We start from the raw sequence: 22,652 nt of genomic DNA on the forward strand, positions 1-22,652 counted from the left end.
CGTGCAGATCCGTTTCCTGTGAAGTTGAAACAAAGTTTGGGCAATATGCAGGAATGAATTCTGTTGAATTAAAAGATGCAGTTGACAGGATGTTGTGAGAAAAGTGTAGTAGAATATGTAAGGCCTTATGATTCAATGGATTTCAGATCAGGCCTTACTGCAGTGAAACATTCTGTACAGCGGTTAACATATTCTTGTGCTGCTGCCTATTTCAAACTGAAACCAAACTAGTTAGGCATTCTACTCATACAATAATTTTAGTAAAAATCCTCCTTCTAGACTCCAGCCATGTCCAAACACTTTATCAAGATGATGCCCAGGTGTTCTCCATCTTTTTTTTGCCCTCCTATCTGAATGGAGATCTCCATGCAAAGGAAGCTAAGGTGTATAGGAATTCACAGTATCCAATAAATCCCCCACCCCCAAAATTGATATTTTTGGGGGTTCTATTTCTCCTCCTGGAGCAAGAAGTGTAGCAGCCTTTTCAGTTTCCCTTGATGTCCCAAGGATTTGAAGATGCTCAGGACCAAGGAGATGCAACCCTAAAATTCTGGGATAGTCCAACATGCTGTGTTGGGCCCTTCTACTCACTTTGTCTTACAAAACAATGCTAACTTTTTGAAAAGTGTTGAGGTCTATAGACTACAGAAAGCATCGAGTGATGTTTTAAATGGGATAAATATTTTAGTATTTTCATTTGCAAATTCTTTCCAGCCATGTTCTGGTGCATACTGCATTTGCGTCTAAGACCGCTTCAGCATGTATTGCATGAGTGCTTTCACTGGCCAAATGCCAACCAGAACATGATAATTATGATGAGATGCATGTAATGAAAATAAAATGTGCACACCCAGAAGTACTAATTCCATTGACTAAAGTAAATCTCCAGTAAGAGAACAAATTCAGTGAATACTTAAGATAGATAATTACGGAATTGTATACATGAAAGAATGAGCTGCTGTTCGTTCACAAGACCAGGTAAGTTTGATCATCAGACACGCAGAGTGTTTTCCTGATAAGTATGTTACTGTTGAAGTTGAACTTACTAGGCTTATTAGTTGAACTTACTGCCTTTCTTTATTAGTGCAAGGATGTCATCCTGATTTTTGGATGAAATTATTTTTATATATGGTGATATTTATATTTTGATCAAGGACAAAACACATTTCTTAAGTATATAAATGATTAATTTTTGGCAAAACAGAATTATTAGAAAAAACAACGGCAAAACGCTGAGTTAAAATGGTCATTTTCCTTTTAATAAATATTTTAATAAATATTTTCGTTTTATGGTTTCTCTAATTTATTTTGTTTGGGAAAGTGGAGTCTGGTGATACTTTTGGTACCACCAAGAGTAATAAGCAAGTAGCTGTGATAGACCAGTGTTCCTTTCATTATTATGTAACTGGGTTGAAATTTCTGTTTAGAAGCAAGAGAATGAAGCCATGCTTTTGAAGATCAGTTGGAAAATATTTTAAAGTTTATAAGTGTTTTTTCTATTGTTCTTTGTTTTTCAAACAATTGTGCTTCTTGAAACTGCAGGTTCTTAAAACAGAAGGAGAGGACCTTGTCCCCAGAAGCTATTGGGATACTTTGAGACGTAGCACAAGCCAAGCACTCTTTTCGGACCTTGCAGAGGTATAAGACAACCTCTGTCTCTGGTCCATAAACAGACTTCTATTTTATTTATTTCTGTTCTGATTATTTTCCTATTTTATGCACCTTGTTTCTTTTCTTCCTTTTAATTACTTTGGTTTTTAAACCTGAAAGTTCTCAGATAAAATGCATTTGATTCTGTGCAGTTCATTAATTGAAAGTTGTAATTTCCAAGAAAAAGCAAAGTTACCTTTTGAAAGAGTTGGAAGATGAAGTCCTCTTCAGTCCTCACTATAAGAAGCATTTTCTAACACTAATAGTGATGGTATTTCACAGTTGGAGAAGTAATTTCAGAAACTTTGCCGTTTAGACTTGGTCTAGTGATATGACAGCTTTAATGAGACTTGCAGCCCTTGAAGCTTTATGTCCTTAATGCACTTTTTATATATGTTATCTGAGCCTGTCTTCACAAAAAGTATCATGCAAAGATTGTTTTAATTATCAGAGAAAACCAGGAATGTTTTAAGGTAACCAAAACATTAGTCAATATTTTTTCCATAGTGATTTAAATTCTAATAATTAATGTTTCATGATCTGCTTCCAGATGATTGCGTAAGACATTTATTTGTATCAATCATTTCAGAGGTCAGAAAACTAGATCATTTAGGCTTTTCTGTGCCCCATGCAGTGAGAGTGATTTCTCTGCTGGTTGTGGCATTAAAGGACATACAGCAATTCTCCACTGACTCTGATCTCAAAGTCCCATGTTTCCTAAGCAGGATCATAATGAGAAAAGAACCAGGAACTGAAACAGACCTCCAGGGTAAAACAGTCTTTTTCTTTGGTTTGTAAGCAATGTGTGTTTCTTATTAAAAGTAATTAGTGTTTTGTCCCTGCTGTTCCTCTGCAGAAGCTATTGAATAACCTGACGACTTCAATGGACTTACTTCTAATTTACTGATAGACTCTTTATACCAGTCTGTTGTTCCTTAATTTTCATAGGGCTTTTTCTTCTTTAGTGTTAATCTTCTTACTCATAGTTGTGTTTATAAATGTAGTCAGATCCCTCAGTTTTAATTTTCATAGGCCAAACAAAATAAGGTACTTGATTTTTCTCTTAAGGTAAAACCTACATTTCCCAGGTATCAAATAGGCCTTTTCTGTATTTCTTTCTTCTTGTGTTCATTTGACCTTGAACAAAACAAAATGTAGTTTACAGAATTGAGTTTTATAACAATATTTATAGGAATATTCGTAGTAATAACACATACATAGTAATCTTGTAGTAAAGCAGTATACCCAGCCTTCCTTTCCTTGCTTTTACACTGATGAGCTCCTGAACTGTTAGTCCAGTTATTAGTCTTTATTTATTCCACCAAATTTTAAAACCCAGAATATCAGTGCTCTTGTCCAGTCAGCTGAGAGAGACAGAGGGGAGAGAAGGCTGCTCTTTTCATTGACCATTTACAAAGCTTGAGGGATTGAGTTTTCTGAATGAACTGTCATCTTAATCTGCAGTTAGCTGGCATGAATTCAGTCCCAAGTGTAGATGGATTTATGTTTGGTAATGTCTACACACATTTAATTTGAAGAGAGAGAGGTTTTTTAATATCTGATGCCTCAGACTAATATCTATAACTACAATGTAATTTAAGCTTAACAGCTGCTATGCTCAGCATCAATTTCAGTTCTCTGTAAAGTATGTAAAAAGCCTGTTTGCTCACTTGTAAATCATTTTATGAAGCAAAACCGTGTTCTGCATTTTCTCCACTGACAATTTCCCACTTCTCACCATATTCATCTTTATCTCGTTTGGTTTAATTTTGAGTCAGCTGACTTTCATCCATATTCTTATCTCTCCCAGGTCCTCTTGCATCTGAATAATACTATAGCTTTTGTAGTAAGAAAGTGGCATAAAGCTCAGTGATACTGGAGTCTGTGTTGTTTGATAGGCTTTTGAGAAGGCTATATGTAAACTGAAAAAGAGTGTAAATAAGGTTTGTTGCTGTGGGAATCAACTGGAAATGTCTCTTTGGGGAGAAAAGTTATTCATCACTTCTAGTTTCTTTCCAGGACAGTGTGCAATACTGTTTCTGCTCTTACTAATTTAGTAACTACACCATCCTGCTGGAATATGCCACTTAGCACTGAATTCAGTTTTTGGGTTTATTCCTGAATTACTAAGTGAAACTGAAAATCAGTAGATTATTTATCATTATTGAAAAATCAAGAATTTGCAGTAAGAAAGCTCTTAATAAATAATGTAGATAATTATCAGAATCTGTTGCTACAAGTGGAATTAATGCTTGTAAAGTGTTAGCTATTTTTAGTCAACCCTCTTTAATCACAAGCTTGAAATTAACTTTTCAGAATATAAAATGAATAGATTTAATGCACTTCAGGTTAGGAAATTGAGAAGATGTTGCTGTTATGCAGCAAGCCAATAATGTGATTGAAACACTTATCTTCTGTTTGTCTCTTTACCTGTATTTGTATTATGGTTAACGTAAAGGTAAAATTAAATCAGCAGGATTTTATTCTCATTTTAATGACTGCAAAATGTATTTGATCAAAATTGAGGCTCATATTTGTGTACATGGAAACAGGCGTGGTCATTAAATTTTCACTGATCTAAAGTAAAGAAATCGTTTTATCATGAACAGTAAACAATAGCTTTAAATGATTAAGGCTTTTGGTTTTATCCTTACCATGTAAGAGAGCAAATTTATTTAATGCTATCAGTGCAGAAGGAGCACAGGAATACTTTTCAGTTGCCTGCAGTTCTGCAGAGAAGCATACTGGGTTGAGTTTCTGCAGTGACATTTTTGTTTGGGGTTTTTTCATTTAGCAAGGCCAACCAAATGGGAATTGTGAAAAGACTTACAGATTGTATTTTTTTTTTAAATGGTTCTTTAGATATGGGCAAATGCAACCTAAGTCTAAAGTTTTGAAATGTTTTTGCAAGATGAAAGCCTGTAATTTAACATTTGATATCTTTTCAGTGTACTTGAGGGAAACTGTTTGAATGTGCTTAGGGATTTAATTGCTTAAAAGACATAAGAAATCAGGGTATCTGCATTTCAGTATATTGTGTCCTGTAGTGGAGGATAACAGTATTAAAAGACAAATAGTGATTACTTTTCTGAATTAGTTTGCTCACTTGAAGAGCAGAGCTGCCTTAATTGAAGGGCATGAAATATCTCTCTATCTCTATATACGCTGTCATCTTATTTCTCCCTGGAGAAGAATATGAGAATAAAGAGGAAGGTAGGGTACATGAAATACAATCTTGAGAATACTAAACTGATTATACTAAAGAACAGAAAAGTCTCTCTCATTTCTTTAGATCTTGGATGGTGAAAGGAAAGGATTTGTGTTGTTACTGCCTCATGTTTTCCCTTGTTGTTGATATGTAAATACTCTCTTAACGGATATTGCATTTTACTATTTTTACAAATCGGCATGTAAATTTTAAATTAATATAGTATATTTCTGAGACTGTAGATATGAAATGGTTTTTCTTGGTACATCATAAAATGATTTTTCATGATGTTGAACTAGTGCATATTGTTCAAAATTTCTTCCTGGTTTCTTCACTTGGAAGTGGAATTTCTCTATCTTATAAATTTATAGCCTCTTCAGTTAAGAAATAAAGTCAAACTTACAGGACTCTGAGTGCAGCTTACAGGTTTATACATGCAGATCTTTATAAAGAGTTTTCTATACTTATGGTAAATCCCATAGATTTATAATCTCTCATTATGGTGATTAAAAGTACTAAAAAAATTAGTACTTTTACATCTCCCAAATACTTACTGTGTTCCTGTACTGTGCATTCTGTTTGGTACTGTAACACTAGAGTCATCAGAAAAACTTCCTGATCGGTGGTAGCTTGCCTAGGAAGAGCAGAAACTACTGTCTCCCACTCTTTGCTTTTCATAAAATCTTGTCTTTATAAGAAAAATGAAAGCTTAGACAGAAGTTTCTCTCTAAGCAGGTGCAGTAAGGTGACTAAGTATATTACTTTTTTATATTTCAAATGTTGGCAGATGCCCATTAATTTCAGAAGGTCACTGCCATGTTGGAATACTATGGCTTATTTAAGAGCCTTTTGTTACTGAATTATTCTTCTAGCTCTTCAGTGTATCAAGAGTTTCTTCGTAAAAGAAGTAAAATCAATGCACGTAAAATGAAGTAAAATGCATGTAAAATAAGTAAAATCAATGCAGTACACAATAGTTAAGGGCAATGAATATGTAGTAAAAAAAGTGGAATGCTGTGCAATCACTATACACAGGTGATAGTTACTTAGGTTTGTTTTGTTCTGTTTGTTAGTTTTCTGTTTCATGTAAACCTCTGTTTACAACTCTTGCTATTACAAATGGTCGAAATCAGTTGGCTTTCTACTGTAATTCTGGCTTTCAAAGTTTTCTGTTGTTTATTAAGGAAAAAGTATTAATACATGTTCAGAAATCCTGTCCTATGCAGAGAGCACATTGTCTGCAAATGTGGAACATTCTTAGGAGAATGAGTCAAAATATTACTTCAATATTGTTTAGCCTGAAGAAGAGGAGGCTCAGGGGAGACCTCATCCCTCTCTACAACTATTTGAAAGGAGGTTGTAGCCGGGTGGGGGTTGGTCTCTTTTCCCAGGCAGCTATCAGTAGGACAAGAGGGCATTGTCTTAAGCACTGCCAGGGAAGGTTTAGGTTAGATATTAGGAAGAAATTCTTTACAGAGGGGATAATCAGGCATTGGAATGGGCTGCCCAGGGAGGTGGTGGATTCACCATCCCTGGAGGTTTTTAAGATGAAACTGGATGTGGCACTTAGTGCCATGGTCTAGTAACCATGGCGGTGTTGGATCACGGGTTGGACTTGATGATCTCAGATGTCCTTTCCAACCTGGCTGATTGTGTGATTCTATGATTATTTCAAAATACCTTATGATTCTGGATTTTTAAATATGTTTGAGCAATAAAATTTAAACTGTAATATAATGTATACCTAATTGATGTGAGTGGTTTTGGAACACAATCCCATACTTAGTACTGAAATAGAAAATAAGAGTATATGAAGTAACGTCCTTTAATTTCTTTGTAGTTGCATAGGAGAAGGGAAAGGAGACTGTGTACAAAGGGAATTATGCTTATGGTTTATCTCAGCTGACAAGAATTTTTTTTCCTCATGAGTTTCTGACTTTATTTTTTATGCTTTTCCCCCCTTCACTGCAGCTTCCATTATATTATTTTGTTCATTTAAGTATTTTCTACTAAATGCAATTAACAGCTAATGCCACTTTGGTGTGAAAATTGCATGGCAAAGTTAATGTAATGGATTTTAATACTAAAATCTTTTTTAAGACGAACATAAAATACAAACTCTTTCAAAAGAAAGGTCTATTGTGATGATAGGCATTCTCAGATTATACTTCTGTATCTCATCCAATCATGGCCTTTAATTTTTTTTATTCTAATATTTAGCGTGCTGATGATATTTCAAGTTCACTGTCAGATACTACACTGCTTGTACACTTTTTCGGCAAAAAAGGAAAAGCTGAACTGAACTTTGAAGATTTTTATAGGTGAGTCTTTATTAATTCCCTGTAAAAAAAATTTGCATTGTTCTTCTAATTAATGTGTCTTATATTACTATAGACATAGCTTATGCAGGCACATTTATAAGGTTTATGTTCCCTTTGTGTGTGTTATATATAAAAAGAGCAAAATAAAACAATAATTGGCCCAGTAAAACAATAAAAAGTCATCCTCTAATGCTGCTACGTTTGCAAATTTTGTTAGCACTTGTGTGCATAATTAGTTTGGGGTGGAGAGGTCAGGACATACCCAGCCCTGTCCTTATGGGTATGTAGGAACTTTTTTTCTTCGTTTTGATTTATTTTTTATGCAAAGATTTTCTGAAGATACCATGCAGGCACCTTAGATCAAACTTCTTTGGGTAGAAGTGAAAACACAGTGGAAGCTATTGACTTAGTTATTATGCCAGTAAAAGTAGAATTTAAAAATTTAAAAACAGAGTGCCATCAAAACAGAACCATAAAACTGTGTGCTTCTGGATAATTGAAATAGATACAGTGTTTGGTTATTGCTCCTTCAGTAAATGTTCTCAATACCTATTGTCTTTCTAGTTATCACTTAGCTATGTATTCCAATCAATTTTTATTTTTCAAAATATTTTACCTTAAATGAAAAGTCATGAAAAGTATTCAGTATTTCACAGAATATTAAAACTGTATCATCAAGTCAAATCATGATGTGAGTTCAAAAAAAAAAGCAGAAAAGAAGGCAATTTTTCAAAAGGCTAAAATGTTAAAATGCTACAGGTTTTGTTTGACAATCAGATGAATGTGAGCTCCCAGTGCACTGCTGTGACCAGAGAGGTAATTTCCCCCTTGGTTGTATGACTAGGACATGAGACAGAATCAGGGAAGTTACATTTCCTTTTTGTAGGCAGCTGGTTTTATACTTGGTATCCAGTTTTAGTGTCCGGATTATACTAAATAGGTTGTTAAGTTGGGAAGAGTTTATAGAAATATCATGAGAATAGTAAAGTCTTTAATAAAAACAAATAAAAAAGGGTTAGATTTAAAGGCTGCAAGATCTCATCTTATTTGGCTTGCTAAAAAGACAAAGGCAAGGTTAAATTGCAAGCTGTAAGTAACAACACAGGGATTATATGTTGGGAATTAATTTAGTACCATGATGGAATTTTGACTTTAACATATACAAATAAAGATCAGTGACCTGCTGAAGAAGAAAATCAGACAAATAGAAACTAAAATTAAAAATGTAAGTATTAACTAATTTTAATCCTTACTAACATTTTATCGTTGTGTTAAGATCATTGTATTGATTAGAAAATACGTCAACACAGATAAGAGATTTACCATCCGTGCTGCAAAAGGAGAACTAATTTGTGTAGTGTTACTTGGTTCGTACTCTACCAGTCTTTTAAGAACATGAACAATAGAAATAGAAAGTATGACTCGTCATGTTTGTTTGTGCTTCAGATTTATGGATAACCTACAAACTGAGGTTCTAGAGATAGAATTCCTTTCCTACTCTAATGGGATGAACACAATCAGTGAGGAAGACTTTGCCCATATTCTTTTGAGGTATACAAATGTGGAAAATACATCAAGTTACTTGGAAAACATGCGCTGCAGTATTCCTGAAGAAAAGGTAATTGTTAGCAGTGGGCCACAGCATGCAGTCCCATTGTCACTAAGATGAACATAGCCTTGTTGGACTGAATGAGATTCTGACACTGAATTACTTAGTTCCAGGATTTTATACTAATTGTAAGATGTGTGTCTTGTTTTTCAGATTACGTGCTGAATAAAAAATAGCGTGAAGAAAAATAGCATAGAATTGTGTTCCATAGGATTTAGCTAGTAATATTTTTGAAGTTTACATAAAACATAAAAATATAGTTTAAATAGCAAAAACCATACAACTTTAAAGAACAGTTTTCTAGCAATGAAGTATTTAAAAAACCCTTTCTTTCTTACTACTTCTTTTTTGCACTACCACCGGAGTAGCACCTCTTCAGAAATAACACTGACACCTTTTATCTTATTGTTTTATAGTCTTAATAATGGATCATTTGTGTATAATTATTGTTGGTATGTGGTTTATATTAGTGACTGAAGAGACAGAAATGATAATATAAACAGTAAAAGACATGAGGTAGATAGTCCTTCATTTGTTTAACAACAAATGTGTCATCAGAAGTGTATCTGAGAGAAATGTAGTAGTAACTCTGCATCAGTGATAACCAATAGGATAATGTTAAAAGTAGCCCTTTAAATAAGGTATATTCTGTTTGGGTATATTCTGTTTGTGTTTACAGAAGGAGATCAGATTCATCTGTCCTAGAAATCTAACTCTTCAGTAGCTATATACTTTAATGGCATTGACAGCAGAGCTCGGGAGGAAAAGTAGTAAATAGGTTTGGACAGGTTTTTTTTGTTTTGTCAATTTGATAAATGAAATTGTAATTTCAGTCTTCACAGTAAGAACAGACAACTGACCTGAAAGAAGCACACTCAAAAATCAACAGTTTTCTGTTCAGATATCTGGATTATCTGACTCTTCCTGTGGTTGTACAGCAGTTAGGGCCACTGAGAGATAAATACAGGTGGGGAGTGAAAGGGGGAAGCAGGTTTGTCTCTTTTGACCAGATTAGGTATAAGATGCAGTGGTAAGATTGGTGTCTGTTCCTGCTTAGTGACCCTTTCTGAGTTCCTGGTCTAGCCACTGAGGCGTTCAGTTCTACCTACCATAAAAGGTAGTATTCAGAGCCAAGATACTGCAATAGAACTGCTAAAAAACTTTTTCTGTGTGGTTCTGAGACAGAAATTGAAAAAAAACCAAAACCGCATCACTCTGGGGCTCGTATAGCAACAATAATACAAGTATCACTTGGAAAACTGAAAAATAATGATAGTTTGGTATAGAGAAATGGTATAATGATAGTTGTAGGTATAGAGAAATATTTTGAATGGCAAAGGTGAAGTTAAATAAATACAAGTACAGACACTTTCTTTTGAACACAAGGAAGTATTTCTTTGAAGGTTTTCTAAATCTTCCAATGTCACTGTTCTGATAGCAAGTATTCCACAGTAGTTTCCTCTTCTTGACTTCTGGTGGGGCCATCAGTTAAGGAAAACTTCCATGTAGAAAGCTGTGTCACTAATTCACAGGTTTGCTTATGCTGCATTCTGGGAATATCCTGGCACAAGACCAATGCCATATATCCGTATGTCATATGCTATACCTCCATTAGGTGAAACAAGACACTGCTGTTTTTCTTAGCTTCATATCACTGGCTCAGTAACTGTGCTGTTAGTACAGTGAAAAAAGTAAATCCCTGTGGCATCTCTTATGCTGGCCACATTCTCATTTTGAGAATGGGATTTTGCCTCTTATTGCCATGGAGGCGCTGTTCATGTGTTTGTACTTTCTTATACTTGTAATAACATTATAATTTAAAAATTATAAAATGTACTCTCTGTTTTATTACAGTGATATGCTGCAATACTAATACTAACCAGAGGATTCCATTTAGAAGAAAAATTAGTTGAGTCTGTAAAGTAATAGGCAGCTACTCTCACAGTTAGCGATGTTAATCTTTCAGGGCCCTGTATGAAGAAGCTCCTAAAGCAACACGATGATCATTTGCCATATTGTAGACACATTAAAATATTCAGCTGGCATGCTGCCTGCTCTCAAGATGCTTTCCTCCTTTTACTAACTAGATGCCAAGCAGCGATTAATTTAAGCTGGCATCTTGAATTACTACAGATATCAGCTCCTGAAGAAAGGCTATGTATTTTTAGCAGCACTGGTGTGTTAATATGAGTTCTCCTTGCTGTAGTAATATATAATCTGTCCACATAAATAAAAAGTTAGCTTCCTTTTTGTCATGGTTTAACCCCAGCCAGCAACCAAACCCCATGCAACCGCTCGCTCACTCCCCCACCAGCACGATCGGGGAGAGAATTGGAAGGGTAAAACCGAGAAAACTTGTGGGTTGAGATAGAGACAGTTTAATAGGAAAAGCAAAAGTCATGAATGCAAACAAAGCAAAACAAGGAATTCACTGCTTCCCATGGGCAGGCAGGTGTTCAGCCATCCCCAGGAGAGCAGGGCCCTATCACATGTAACAGTTACTTGGGAAGGCCAATGCCATCACTGCAAATGTCCCCCACTTCCTCCTCCTTCCCCCTACTTTATATACTGAGTTTGATATCATATGGTATGGAATATTCCTTTGGGTAGTTGGGGTCACTTGTCCCAGCTGTGTCTCCTCCTATTTCCCTCCTCGCCAGTGTGGCAGTGTGAAAAAGGCCTTGGCTCTGTGTAAGCACTGCTCAGCAGTAATAAAAACATCTCTATATTATCATCACAGTGTTCAGCACAAATCCAAAACACAGCCCCACTCCAGTTGCTGTGAAGAAAATTAACTCAGCCCTATGCAAAACCAGCACATTTTTACATACAAAATAAACATTTTTCAGTATGAAAGTTCTGGCACACTTACACAAAGATAATATCCTGTGTGAAAATACAAAATGTGTGGCAAATATGAAACATTATTACAATTACGAGTTGAACAAAATAGGGTAGTAGAAAAGGAGAGAGATAGTAGAATGCTGCATGCCCAGCTGTCTGGGTGTCATTTTGCCTGACCTTCTGTTTCTCTTGTGTCCTTTGCTGTTTTTCCTTGAGAGGAAGTAAGCATTTATGATTGCAGGTTATTTCAGCAGTACTTGTACAACTCCTAAATGAAGCAAGATATTTTCCTCAGTGCTAACATGTTGTGGAGTATGTAAAGGTTAGCCATGGACTGCATGTGTGGCTCCTTTATCTCACTGTTCCATCTCCAGTGTCAACTCATGGCAGCAGTTTTGACCACGAGGGGAAACACAGAAGCTGCAAAAAGGCTTGTTTGTAGGAATTTCACAAATACGTGACAAAAGTATTCCAGTCCCAGAGAGTTTTCAGTCTAAACACAGTGCAAGAAATGGAACTTGGACACATAAACTATTAGTGTCAAGTGCAATGAAACAAAAAACCAGTATTGGTAGTAGTAAATTAAGTTTTTAAGATAAAAATTTAAATGAGAATAAGGAGGTGGTTCTGCTTGTGTCTAAGAGAGTTTCCTCCCAGTTGCAAAGGATGAAACAGAGAACAAATATGCTTGTTGAGAAAAGCAATTAATGGTGGAGATGGGTCAAGCTCTCCAAACAGTTTATAAACCTTTACTGGAATTTAGGTAGGATTACTTAAGCAGGGATTTACATCTCAACTGTGTGGAGGCCTATAAAAGTCTCTTATTATAACAATATTATGTTGCTCTCCACATTTTCCACAGTACTTGCTGTCTCATATGGGTTTACACCCAAACACTGCCATCTGCTCTGCCACAAACCTACTTTAGTATGTTTTCTGTGTTCCACCATACCATAATGACTATGTATGTATTTGAGGAGAGACACAGGTCAATATTTTAGTTAGAACAGAAAGGCTTACAGATCTTTCTGTTGTCTTCAGGTTTATTTTCAGAGGCAAGTACTTAAATAGGATAAAAGGATAAAAGCAAACAGAAAAATAGCCAGAAATTACAGTTAAAGGAGTCTGTGGAGATCAAGGTTTGACAAAGAATGCCAACCCATGTTCAGAATGGCTGAGACTAAGAGGATTCAGATATAGGCTCAATTAAAAGTCTTAGTTTAAAGTCTCTTTCAAAATTGATTTAGAGATAGTTTATCAGGTCTTTGGATTTGTAGCTGAGAGAAGAGCAGAACAAATATAAGGAAAGAAGATAAAGTAAGCTCTTTTAACAATGTTTTCAGTGAAACTTTCAAAGAACATATTCTGAAGTCTGGTCAAAATGCAAAGGATTTTTTTAAAAAGCTGAACAAACTGCAGTACTTGATTCTTGGAGTATCAGCTGAAGAGACTTGTGTGTTTAAATCTGGATCTGTAAAAAATTCACCTTAAAGTACAGACTTAAGGTAGATCATGATATGTATTTGTGATTTCATTCAGTGTATTTATGTGAGCACATGCACTCACATATATGTAACAGTGGTTTGCAGGTTTTCAGTAGTAAACATACTCCAATATTGATACAAACCTAGACTTTATTGTCAGTGCTAAGTTTTGTGTCATAATAAATCCCGTAATTCTTAAAAACTGCCATGAGCAATGGAATAGTATTTTCAGCTGCTCTGGTGAGAATTGCTGTCCGTTGCAGTTGCAAAGAGGAAAGACTCCAATTCTTTACTTCGTTGACTTTTACTAGAAATCTCTTTTTTTTTTTTATAGGTATATCTGTTCATAAATGAAGTAGACATATATAACTGCAAGGTTTGTTTATTCAGTTGTTTCTACTACTGATAATTGTTATGGTGCATGTTGTTCTTCTGTTTTTTAGGGTATCACCTTTGATGAATTTAGATCATTTTTCCAGTTCTTGAACAATCTAGAAGACTTTACAATTGCAATGCAAATGTATAATTTTGCAAGTCGTTCCATAGGTCAAGGTAATTATTTATATTTTTAAAAAAATCTCTTTATAACAATATAAAACTGTTGAAAAAAATGCAAAAACGTTTTGTAGTTCTTAGTTTGTACTTTTAATGTCTCCAGTAATAGGCTAAAAAGGACTCCAGCTTTGAGAGGAGAAGGTTCAGTCATATCATAAGAGATATTTTGCCAAGTCATATAAGTGGTGGATAAGCTGAATGCAGAATACTTGTTCATCAAATCCTACAATACAAGAGCTGAGGCACTTGATGACACTAGTAAGAGATGAGATTAAAGCAAACAGAAGCATTTCCTTACACAGTGAGCATCTGGAATCTAGTTTCTACAAAGGTTGCAGAAGGAAACAGTGTCAGAAGGTCTGAAGAGGGATTAGATTTTTTAAGAAATCAGTAAGTGGCTGCTAAAAGAACTAGGCATGTATGTACTGACTAAACTCCTTAATAAAACAGTTGTGATGCTTGGGGAGTGCAAGGTGAACAATATGTGGTCAGACTTGTGTGCTCTCCTCAAGTAGCCTCCTTATGAGTCTGACAGAGTAACAGCAGCGTAGTCCTACCTCATGTGTCCTTTCCAAAAGATTATATCATTTTCTCTGTGCTGTATTCCCTGGGTTCTGTTTTGTGTCAAATAAATAAATCTATATGTGACATAGATTTAATTACAATATGCTCTTCTATTTTTGTTATTGCACGTAGTATAGTACCTGAACTGTTATATTTTGTGTAAAATAGTTGATACCAATTAAGCAATGTCATTTTGTATCAGTTGAGAACTACTTGATTTAGAACTGTGAAATTCAATCCCAGTTTTCACATTTTCTTGGTTTTTTGGTGTTTAAACGTGAGAACTCAAAAGTTTACTTGTATTTCACAGTATGTTGTCCACAAAGTACCATTAACTTAATGGGGTTTTAAATTTTTTTCTGTTCTCCTTACGCAGATGAATTCAAACGTGCTGTGTATGTAGCCACAGGTGTGAAGCTTTCACCACATTTGGTGAACACAGTGTTCAAGATTTTTGATGTCGACAGAGATGATCAGCTGAGTTATAAAGAATTTATCGGGATTATGAAAGACAGACTCAATCGAGGGTTTAGGGTAAGGATTCTAATTTTTATATTTACCTTAGTTGACTTTACTACTTACCACTACTTTAGCATCTGTAGCACATGTAGGTTTTAAACCAGCAGTGCATGTCTTTAAAGACATATGTTTTATAGAAATACTGAAGCAGTCTGTAAGATAAAAACTTTCCCAAATTCTTGATTTTTTTTTTTTTTTTTGCTTAGAAAGCAATACATAGAGGACATAATGTACCTTTACCAAACCAAATCGGAGATGAGAAATCCTCTGCATACTGTCATTTCTTCTGTATTGTGTGACTAATAGATTAGCATTAAGAATTTTTACAAGGGTAGCAATTATGTCTGGGTTGCCTGCAGAGAAAAGAGAATTTACCTCTCTCAAGCTCACACAATTTAGTTAAAGGTCAAACACTGGTTATTCTAAAACATATAAAATACCAAGTGTTGACAATGACAGTTGGAAAGAGTTGCAGCAGAAGATAGTTTTAATTTTCAAATAAAGAATCAGTGAAGTGGTGCTGAACAATGTTGTATTCTAGTTCAGAGTTGCTTTTGATAATTAAACCTTGCATATAATACATTCAATTATAATAAGCTAGAGGGCAGGAAATTACTTGCAGAAAATTTTCATAGGGAACAATGGTGAATGTGTAGGCCTTGCTGCCCTCTTCAGGTTCGATATAGTGCCAGGGGAATGTCATAGTAGCAAAAAATTTTTTAATTAGGGTACAATCAACAAAAGCCTTTTTTCATATATATGATGGGCTTAACATTTTCAACTAAACATAAAATGGTGTTCTTACTGACAACCTTATCACTTAAGACATAAATCTTAAGCTGCATTATGGTTCTTAGATTCACATTTCAGTATGTTATTTCTGTGATGTAATTTTAGTTATTTTAGTTAGCTTCCTAAATATAATGTTAGAACTTTTTGTGAAGTGGTGTTGAGTTTAATAGTTTACTTGTTATTTCTGTAATATTATGATCAAACATAAAATGTGGATAACAACCACTGAATTTGTAACAAACTTATTTCCTTGTTGGTCCTCAGTTCCTTTTATTATGGTGTGGGAATGATGATTGTTTCATAATCGTTTTAAGATGTTTGGCTATATGTTTTAATTGTTTACTAATTGTAAGTGTGCAGTGTATGGTTATTTAACCAGAAAATGGTCTGCTTACTAAGTAATTTTTATATTACATGTTTCTATTTCACAAAAAGCATGACAGAAATCACACATAATCCTAAAAAATCTGTATCATCCAGCACTATTCTGTCTCATGTATGTATTTTTCTTTTCCCTAGACCTCCATAAAATATTCCCATGGACTGTAAAAGAACTATAAAGAATAGCCAAGGATATTCAGAAGAATAACACAGTCTTTCATAAATTACATGTCTAATTTTAATACGATACTAAATACCTCCTAGATTGCATAGGAGATGATCATGATTTGGTCCTCTAATTCAGTTAAATGCATTCTCTTCATTAATCAGTAGTATTCCAAGACAGTTACAGTACCAAACCGAGGAATTACAATTTCCAGTAAGTTTTCTCAAGTGTCACACAAACCTGATTTTTCCAAGAGTGGGTAATAGTAAAAATTCTGCAGAAATTTGCTTTTTCAGTTTAATAAACACCCACTACCAACTCCAGTCTTGGTTTAGAATGAAAAGTAGAAAGCACGTAAGAACCTTTTTCACAGAACAAATTGGTGGAAGGTCATTGATTACTTCCCGTTGTTTGTACATTAAAAGTGAAACAGTATTTAATGTGTCCATAACAAGTAAGAATTTGCCCTCTTGCTCCTGCAGTGTGGAGGCACAAATGTTGTCTTGGTCCTAAATCAAAACTAACAAATCACTAACCTCTTCTTTGTCAATAACTGTGTTTTCCATCCGTATGAAGATTCGGTCAGTTCTATTATACAGATATAAGATCATAACAGCTTCTGCTTATGCAGTATTTTGTAGCAGCATAGAAATCTTTGCCATGAGAAATATGAAGCTGTTTATGAAGTATAAATGCTCAATTTTAATGTAAAGTATCCCACAATTAATGTCTATCCAAATCAGTGCAGTGTCTGATTATCACTCTAAAAACGTCCAAAAATTACAGTTTCAGCTAGGCCTACGATTTGAAGTATGATTTTACAATTAACATCTTATACTTAGCAATTCAACGTTTTAAAAAGTTGTTTTGCTAAAATACTTGTCCAGAATCTTGAGGGCATAACTGAGTTTGGTACCAGGACCATATATTTTAGAAAAGAGCATTTTGTGGTTATGTAGTCAGACTAAAGCAAACATATTAAAGAGCAAAAAGTTACACAAGTCCAATGAAAATGGAGCTCTGAAACATCAGTCAGAACCTACCAAGTTTGATGTATTTAAAAGCTTAGCCATGACACTACAAACTTGAGGAAGATCAAGTGCTACTTCTTATAGGAACATAATAAATTTGCATTTTAATATAAATTTAAATACGTTTTTGGAAAAGTAAATGTCTTAAAGAGTTTGTCAAATGACATTTCTCTCTTTCTGCAATTTAGTAGCATAACCCGAAACCTCGTTTTGGTTTTAGTAGTTTGAAACCAATTCATATGTTAAGCTGCCATCAGGTGGTCATTCAGAGCACTGCCGTAAACTTACTAAAATGTACAGACATGAAAAACTTTATTTTTGCTTAATGTTTAATTAAATTAGTTATTTCCTTTTTTTATTATTAATTTAAAAATATATAAGAATATTCCCTTTCCTTTATAAATTCCATTTTTAAACTGAAAGACTTCGAACTTAATGACTAAATGATAAACGTTCTGCATAACACATTCTGTACTGTATCTCCTAGCTCTTTGTCACTTAAAGCCATTTTTTTGTATTTTCATGATACCGTTGTCTTATGCTTACCTCTGGCTGCCTTCACATGTTGTCTGCATCTGCGCACTTCTCCATCTTCTGCTCCACAGGGCTACAAACCTATACAGAGGTATACTACTTTCAAATCCTGCGTGAGGAAGGAACTCTATAGCAGATAAATGACGGTATGTGTTAGCCACCCAATCTGAGTGTGCTGGCATGCTTGCAAGAATGGCTGAATGTTTAGCTGTCACTGCTTTGTTTCCTGTTCAAAAACTCAGGAAAAGGTTATCTGACTGCAAGCAGTGTGGTTGCTCAAAGCATTACGTTGTGTTTTTGAATGAAGCAATAGGATTTTATGCTGGAGTTGGTAATGACTGACTCACACTGTCACTGCTTTTGTAAGCCAGCTCCAATTTTGTACTGTGTTTGAAATGAGTATTCTTTCATAGTTTCTGTTGCTGTTTTCTGTCTGTCCTGTTACTTCTTTTCAAGTAATTTCCCAGGTACCTATACTTAATAAGGATTTACCAATGAAGATTGTAGAGGTAGATTTTTCTGACTGTTAGTAACTTGGTTCTACTTCAATTTATACTGTTAGACTTTTGAAAGCAATAATCATTTTTGGCTTGATTAATGCTATACCAGCAATTTTCAAAAATCAGCACTGTGTCCACACACAATCACCATGACTGTTTCCATGTATGCACTACATGAATGTCCATTCTTACAATTAGACTGTGCTGTGGGTTTCAGTGTAAAAACTGGGGTGTGCGTATTCTGTAGCCAAATCGTGAAACTATTTGTCACGCAGTGGACACAGCAGACACTGTGTGTTAGTAGACATTTCCCTTCTTACATAAAGCAAAAGTTTTTTTCTTCGCGATTTAAAGTTTTTTCCTATTTACATTTAAAGAGTTTGCAGTTGTTGCTATGAAGGCTGTTAGTTCCCAGATGTATTATTTTACAGAGGGGAGGAGCAAAGAGATGTACACCATGACAAACGAGGCCCCATGGTCAGTGGTCGGGTGTCAGTGGACCCTGTGCAGTAGCCAGCACATCTCATGTGCTTCTGAGCCAGGAGGGTTTGACTGTCATTCCCCTGCTGTTTTTAATTCTGAGGTGTAATATTAAGCTTTTATGTTCAATAACCATCTTCAGATGGCTCCATATATTATCATATCGGCCTCTGACCTTCTGAATCCTATCCTTTTCTGTCATATGCTTCTCTGACCACTTGTATGCCACTGAGTGTGCTGGGCCTCTGGTTTCCATCTTTCTTCCCTAACTCTGAGATAGCATGTCATGAAAGCAAAGCAAAGCATCGTGGATCCTGTTTATCTGGGTTGATGGCTGGCTTCCAGCAACAGTGTAAAATCTAAGTGTTTAAGGCTGAGAGGTGGGGTCTGTTTACCCAGACTGGTAGCCTGTCAGCTCTCCAGTCCCAGTAGTGTTTTTCCTTTGTAGACCCCTGTGCGAGATAGACACGGGAGAGGAAATATATCTAAACTATTGACCTTTCCTATGGCACGACATGTCATGTATCATGAACCGTGTTCTTTGGAACTTTTCAGACCATTTTTTTTCAGTGAAGTGTGTCACATCTTTTGAACAGGCTGTTTCTCTGAAATTCAGCAGTAGAGATGGCTTGGGGCATGTCCAGGCTTACAGGATGGTTTGTCCTCCTAGAAAGAAGATGAGTTCTGTTTGATTTGTATATGTTCTTGTACATGTAACATTCAGCATCTGTAAAATTATTTTATTATTATTTTGATTATCTATTAACACTTTTAAAATTATACTTCCTTTTTGAGTATAACCCAAATACTGAAGCATTTGTACTAATATGTGAGGGACAGAACAGGAAATTTGATCTTAATAAAAAAAGCATCTGGTTTCTCCACCTTATTAATGGGAAGTGTAAATGACTAATGAAATAGTTGAAACAATATTTTAATAATCCAAGTTGCTAGTCATATGAGAGGAAGGTCATGGCTTTAAATTAATTTTATGTAAATTAAAGATCATATCTTTGAAACTTTTGACTCTCAAAGCTTCCTTCCTTCTTTTCCCATGTATTTTTAAAAATGGGGTTTAGTAGTACTTTTTGTCTTTTTGACAAAACCGATATTGCAGTTGCATGTCGCGTATTGTTTAAACTGTAAACTTTTCAAGATACGGAACAGCTCTTACAGGAAACTGGCAAAATGCTATACAGTCATGATGCATCCCTAATAATAGCAGTGAAGGGTATGTGACCCAGTGGAAAAAAAAGCAGTGACGCAAAGGAATCCAGTACCTAATCATCAAACCTAATAAAATTATCTTAGTGACTGAAAGGTTGTAAAAGCATCAAGTTTACATACACCGATACCTTATCAGATCTGAATTCAGGCAATAAATCCATAGGCTGAGATGATGTAAACTGGGGAAAAATATACAGTGGAGAAAGGGAGATGTTGTTCAGTCTGTATAAAGTCATTCTCAAGAAAAAATTTAAAGTTGAATAATAGTATGTCTACACTACACACTGAGAGACAGAGAAACCAAGTTAGTTCTCAGGGCATGGACTTGGTTACAGGCAGCCTCACTGACATAGTGTAGAAGCCTCTGGTTATTTACCCTGCTCTTCTTCCCAGCTGGAGCTTCTAGATGCTATTAATGAAAATTCTTCTTGTACCCAAGCTTTCTTGAAAACGTCGGTATCAAATATTTGTTGCCTGTGCACTGAAGAATGCAATGTAAGCCTTATATTTATAAAATTCCCTGTTTCCTGCTGACACATTAGTTTGGTACTGTTCTTCACTTAAGCAACTGCTTCTTGTCTCATCATGAATTAAAATCATAGAATCACAGAATTGTTAAGGAGAACAGAGATAGTTCTGTCTTTGCCATACATTGTGGAGCGAAAGTGGATTTACATAACTCTAAAAATTATTATTTTCCATTTAGCTTATAAATAATAAAGATGGAATCATTGGAGATTTGAAATTGAACAGTTTCAGTGGTTAATTTAATTTCAGTCTGATGTACAAAGAAGCACGTAAACATACATGAAATACAAAAATCGTCTGCAACTACATTCCAAAGTTAGACACAGTACAACTACTATTAATTTTACTTCATTCTAAATATAAAAGTACAGATCATTGTGCTTTGATGTACTTCCTATGGTAAATGTAGAACTGTGATGAAGGAGATTAAGATACTTGGCACACACAGTACAGATTATACCCTACTTTGAATCTACACCTTGAAAAGGGATAAAGCACATTCTGCTGTACATCACATAGCTTTAAAATGCACTAATGCCATTTACTCCACATTGTAAAGAATGTTGTACCCTTATAATAAATAATGATAAGTCTGTCCTTGGGAAACCTGTAACAAGCTGTGTGCGGTCCCTGCAGGGCACAGAGCCTGACACAGCATTGGCAGGTACTCCTTTGCATACACCGCAGGGAGAGCTGAAAAAAACACGTTAGGAGAGAGCTGCCTAACAGAGCATAGAGGAGAACTCTGCTTCAAATCTTATAGAAGGATATAAAGGAAATTTCTAACAAAGCCCTTTCAAAGTTAATTTCTGAAAAGGGATGCTAGAAGCCAATTTAAGAAGGGATTCAAGTCCATCTATAAGTACTGTTTGCCAAACTATTTGCATCGTCAGTAGCTGTGATAGATATTTAAGCCAAATTTTGATTTTATTGACTTCTAAAGTATTGAAAGTAACTATTACGTGTCACAGATGTAAATCTAGAAATTAAGTTCTACATACCAGTAATTTCCTGAGAATCTTAAGACATTTTGCTTTAAAAGAACTGATTTCTAGATGTTCTGAATGTTGTGGGGTTTCAAAATTTCTGATTTAAGGTTTTTAGGAAGTAATAGTTAATAGCTGAAAATAATGCCTTGGGACTGACTGAGGAAGGAAATTTCATTTGAGAAAGCCACAAAAGACTGAAGCATGGGTTCAGAATCTCATTTCTAGCTGTGTTTCAACTATAAATTGTTATCTTCTGTAAACACTTCGTTCTGTCAAATGAGATTAAATTTGTTATGTAGCTAATATTTTTAAAGCTTTTAATTTCTATACTATCCTAGTACATAACAGTTGAAGATATATGTTGTAAGATTAAAAAAAAACAAAAAGAGGTTGTTGATTACTACTTGAAGAGACTTTTGCTTACCTCTTCTCTAAAGTAGAGAAAGTGAGAAGTGTGTGATAAGGCACACCTTACTGAGTTACGTTACAAAAGTAATTGAAGGTTACAGAACCTGGGCTTTTGAGTCTAAACCTGACTAGAAGCTTAAAAACATACCTGGATACAGTGGGAGGAGAATGTTCCAGGGAAATATGAAAGCACTGCGGAGTATGTGAACAAAATGTTTTTTCTGTGGATTTGGTACACTGAGGGTAGATGCAAGAATGGTGCATACGTTAGAAATGACACTGTTCATCTGAACAGTCAGTGTATTTCAGCATTTCTTTTAATGACTTTCATGAACATTTCTCTGAACTTGTTTCATAAAATAAAAAATGTGTACCTTAAAGCACGAGTTAATCAACTGAACGTGCTTTTGTTAAATAATGCAGTGCAATTTACAAGTAATGCATTTTTTCATGAGATTGACTATAAATTTCAACTATAAATTATGCATTCATGTAAGTATTGTTTCTAATATTTCATTTAAAGTCTGGATTATATACTACTGTGGATTAGATTGTTTTCTGAATATTTACAACTTCTCTATAAAATTCTATGTTTTTTAATTAAAAAAGATGAGTGAGAAGAATAAATGGATATAGGCTTCACTGTCTAATGGTTGATTTTAATGTACTGCAATGTTGCAATATTTTTAACAGCTTCACTCGTTTCAACCAAAACAAGGTATTGGACAATCTCTAATCTTGTGTCACGGTTTTGGCTAAGAGACAGTTAATTTTCTTCTTAGTACCTGGTACTGTGCTGTGTTTTGAATTCAGGATGAGAATAATGTCAGTGACACAGTGATGATGTAGTTGCTACTGAGCA

The 22,652-nt window shown here is 35.0% G+C and overlaps 1 protein-coding gene across 1 annotated transcript in view; it reads left to right on the forward strand.

Moving 5' to 3' along the window:
- MICU3 (mitochondrial calcium uptake family member 3) overlaps positions 1-22,652 on the forward strand; it is a 53,274-nt gene that overhangs the window by 27,560 nt on the left and 3,062 nt on the right. Inside the window, exons 9-13 of the mRNA XM_027635550.1 lie at positions 1,543-1,638; positions 7,079-7,179; positions 8,626-8,797; positions 13,560-13,668; positions 14,612-14,769. Coding sequence (XP_027491351.1) covers positions 1,543-1,638; positions 7,079-7,179; positions 8,626-8,797; positions 13,560-13,668; positions 14,612-14,769 — 636 coding nt within the window. The remainder of the gene's footprint in view (positions 1-1,542; positions 1,639-7,078; positions 7,180-8,625; positions 8,798-13,559; positions 13,669-14,611; positions 14,770-22,652) is intronic.

Source organism: Corapipo altera, unplaced genomic scaffold, assembly GCF_003945725.1.
Source record: "Corapipo altera isolate COAL_440 unplaced genomic scaffold, ASM394572v1 22b, whole genome shotgun sequence".
NCBI lineage: Eukaryota > Metazoa > Chordata > Aves > Passeriformes > Pipridae > Corapipo > Corapipo altera.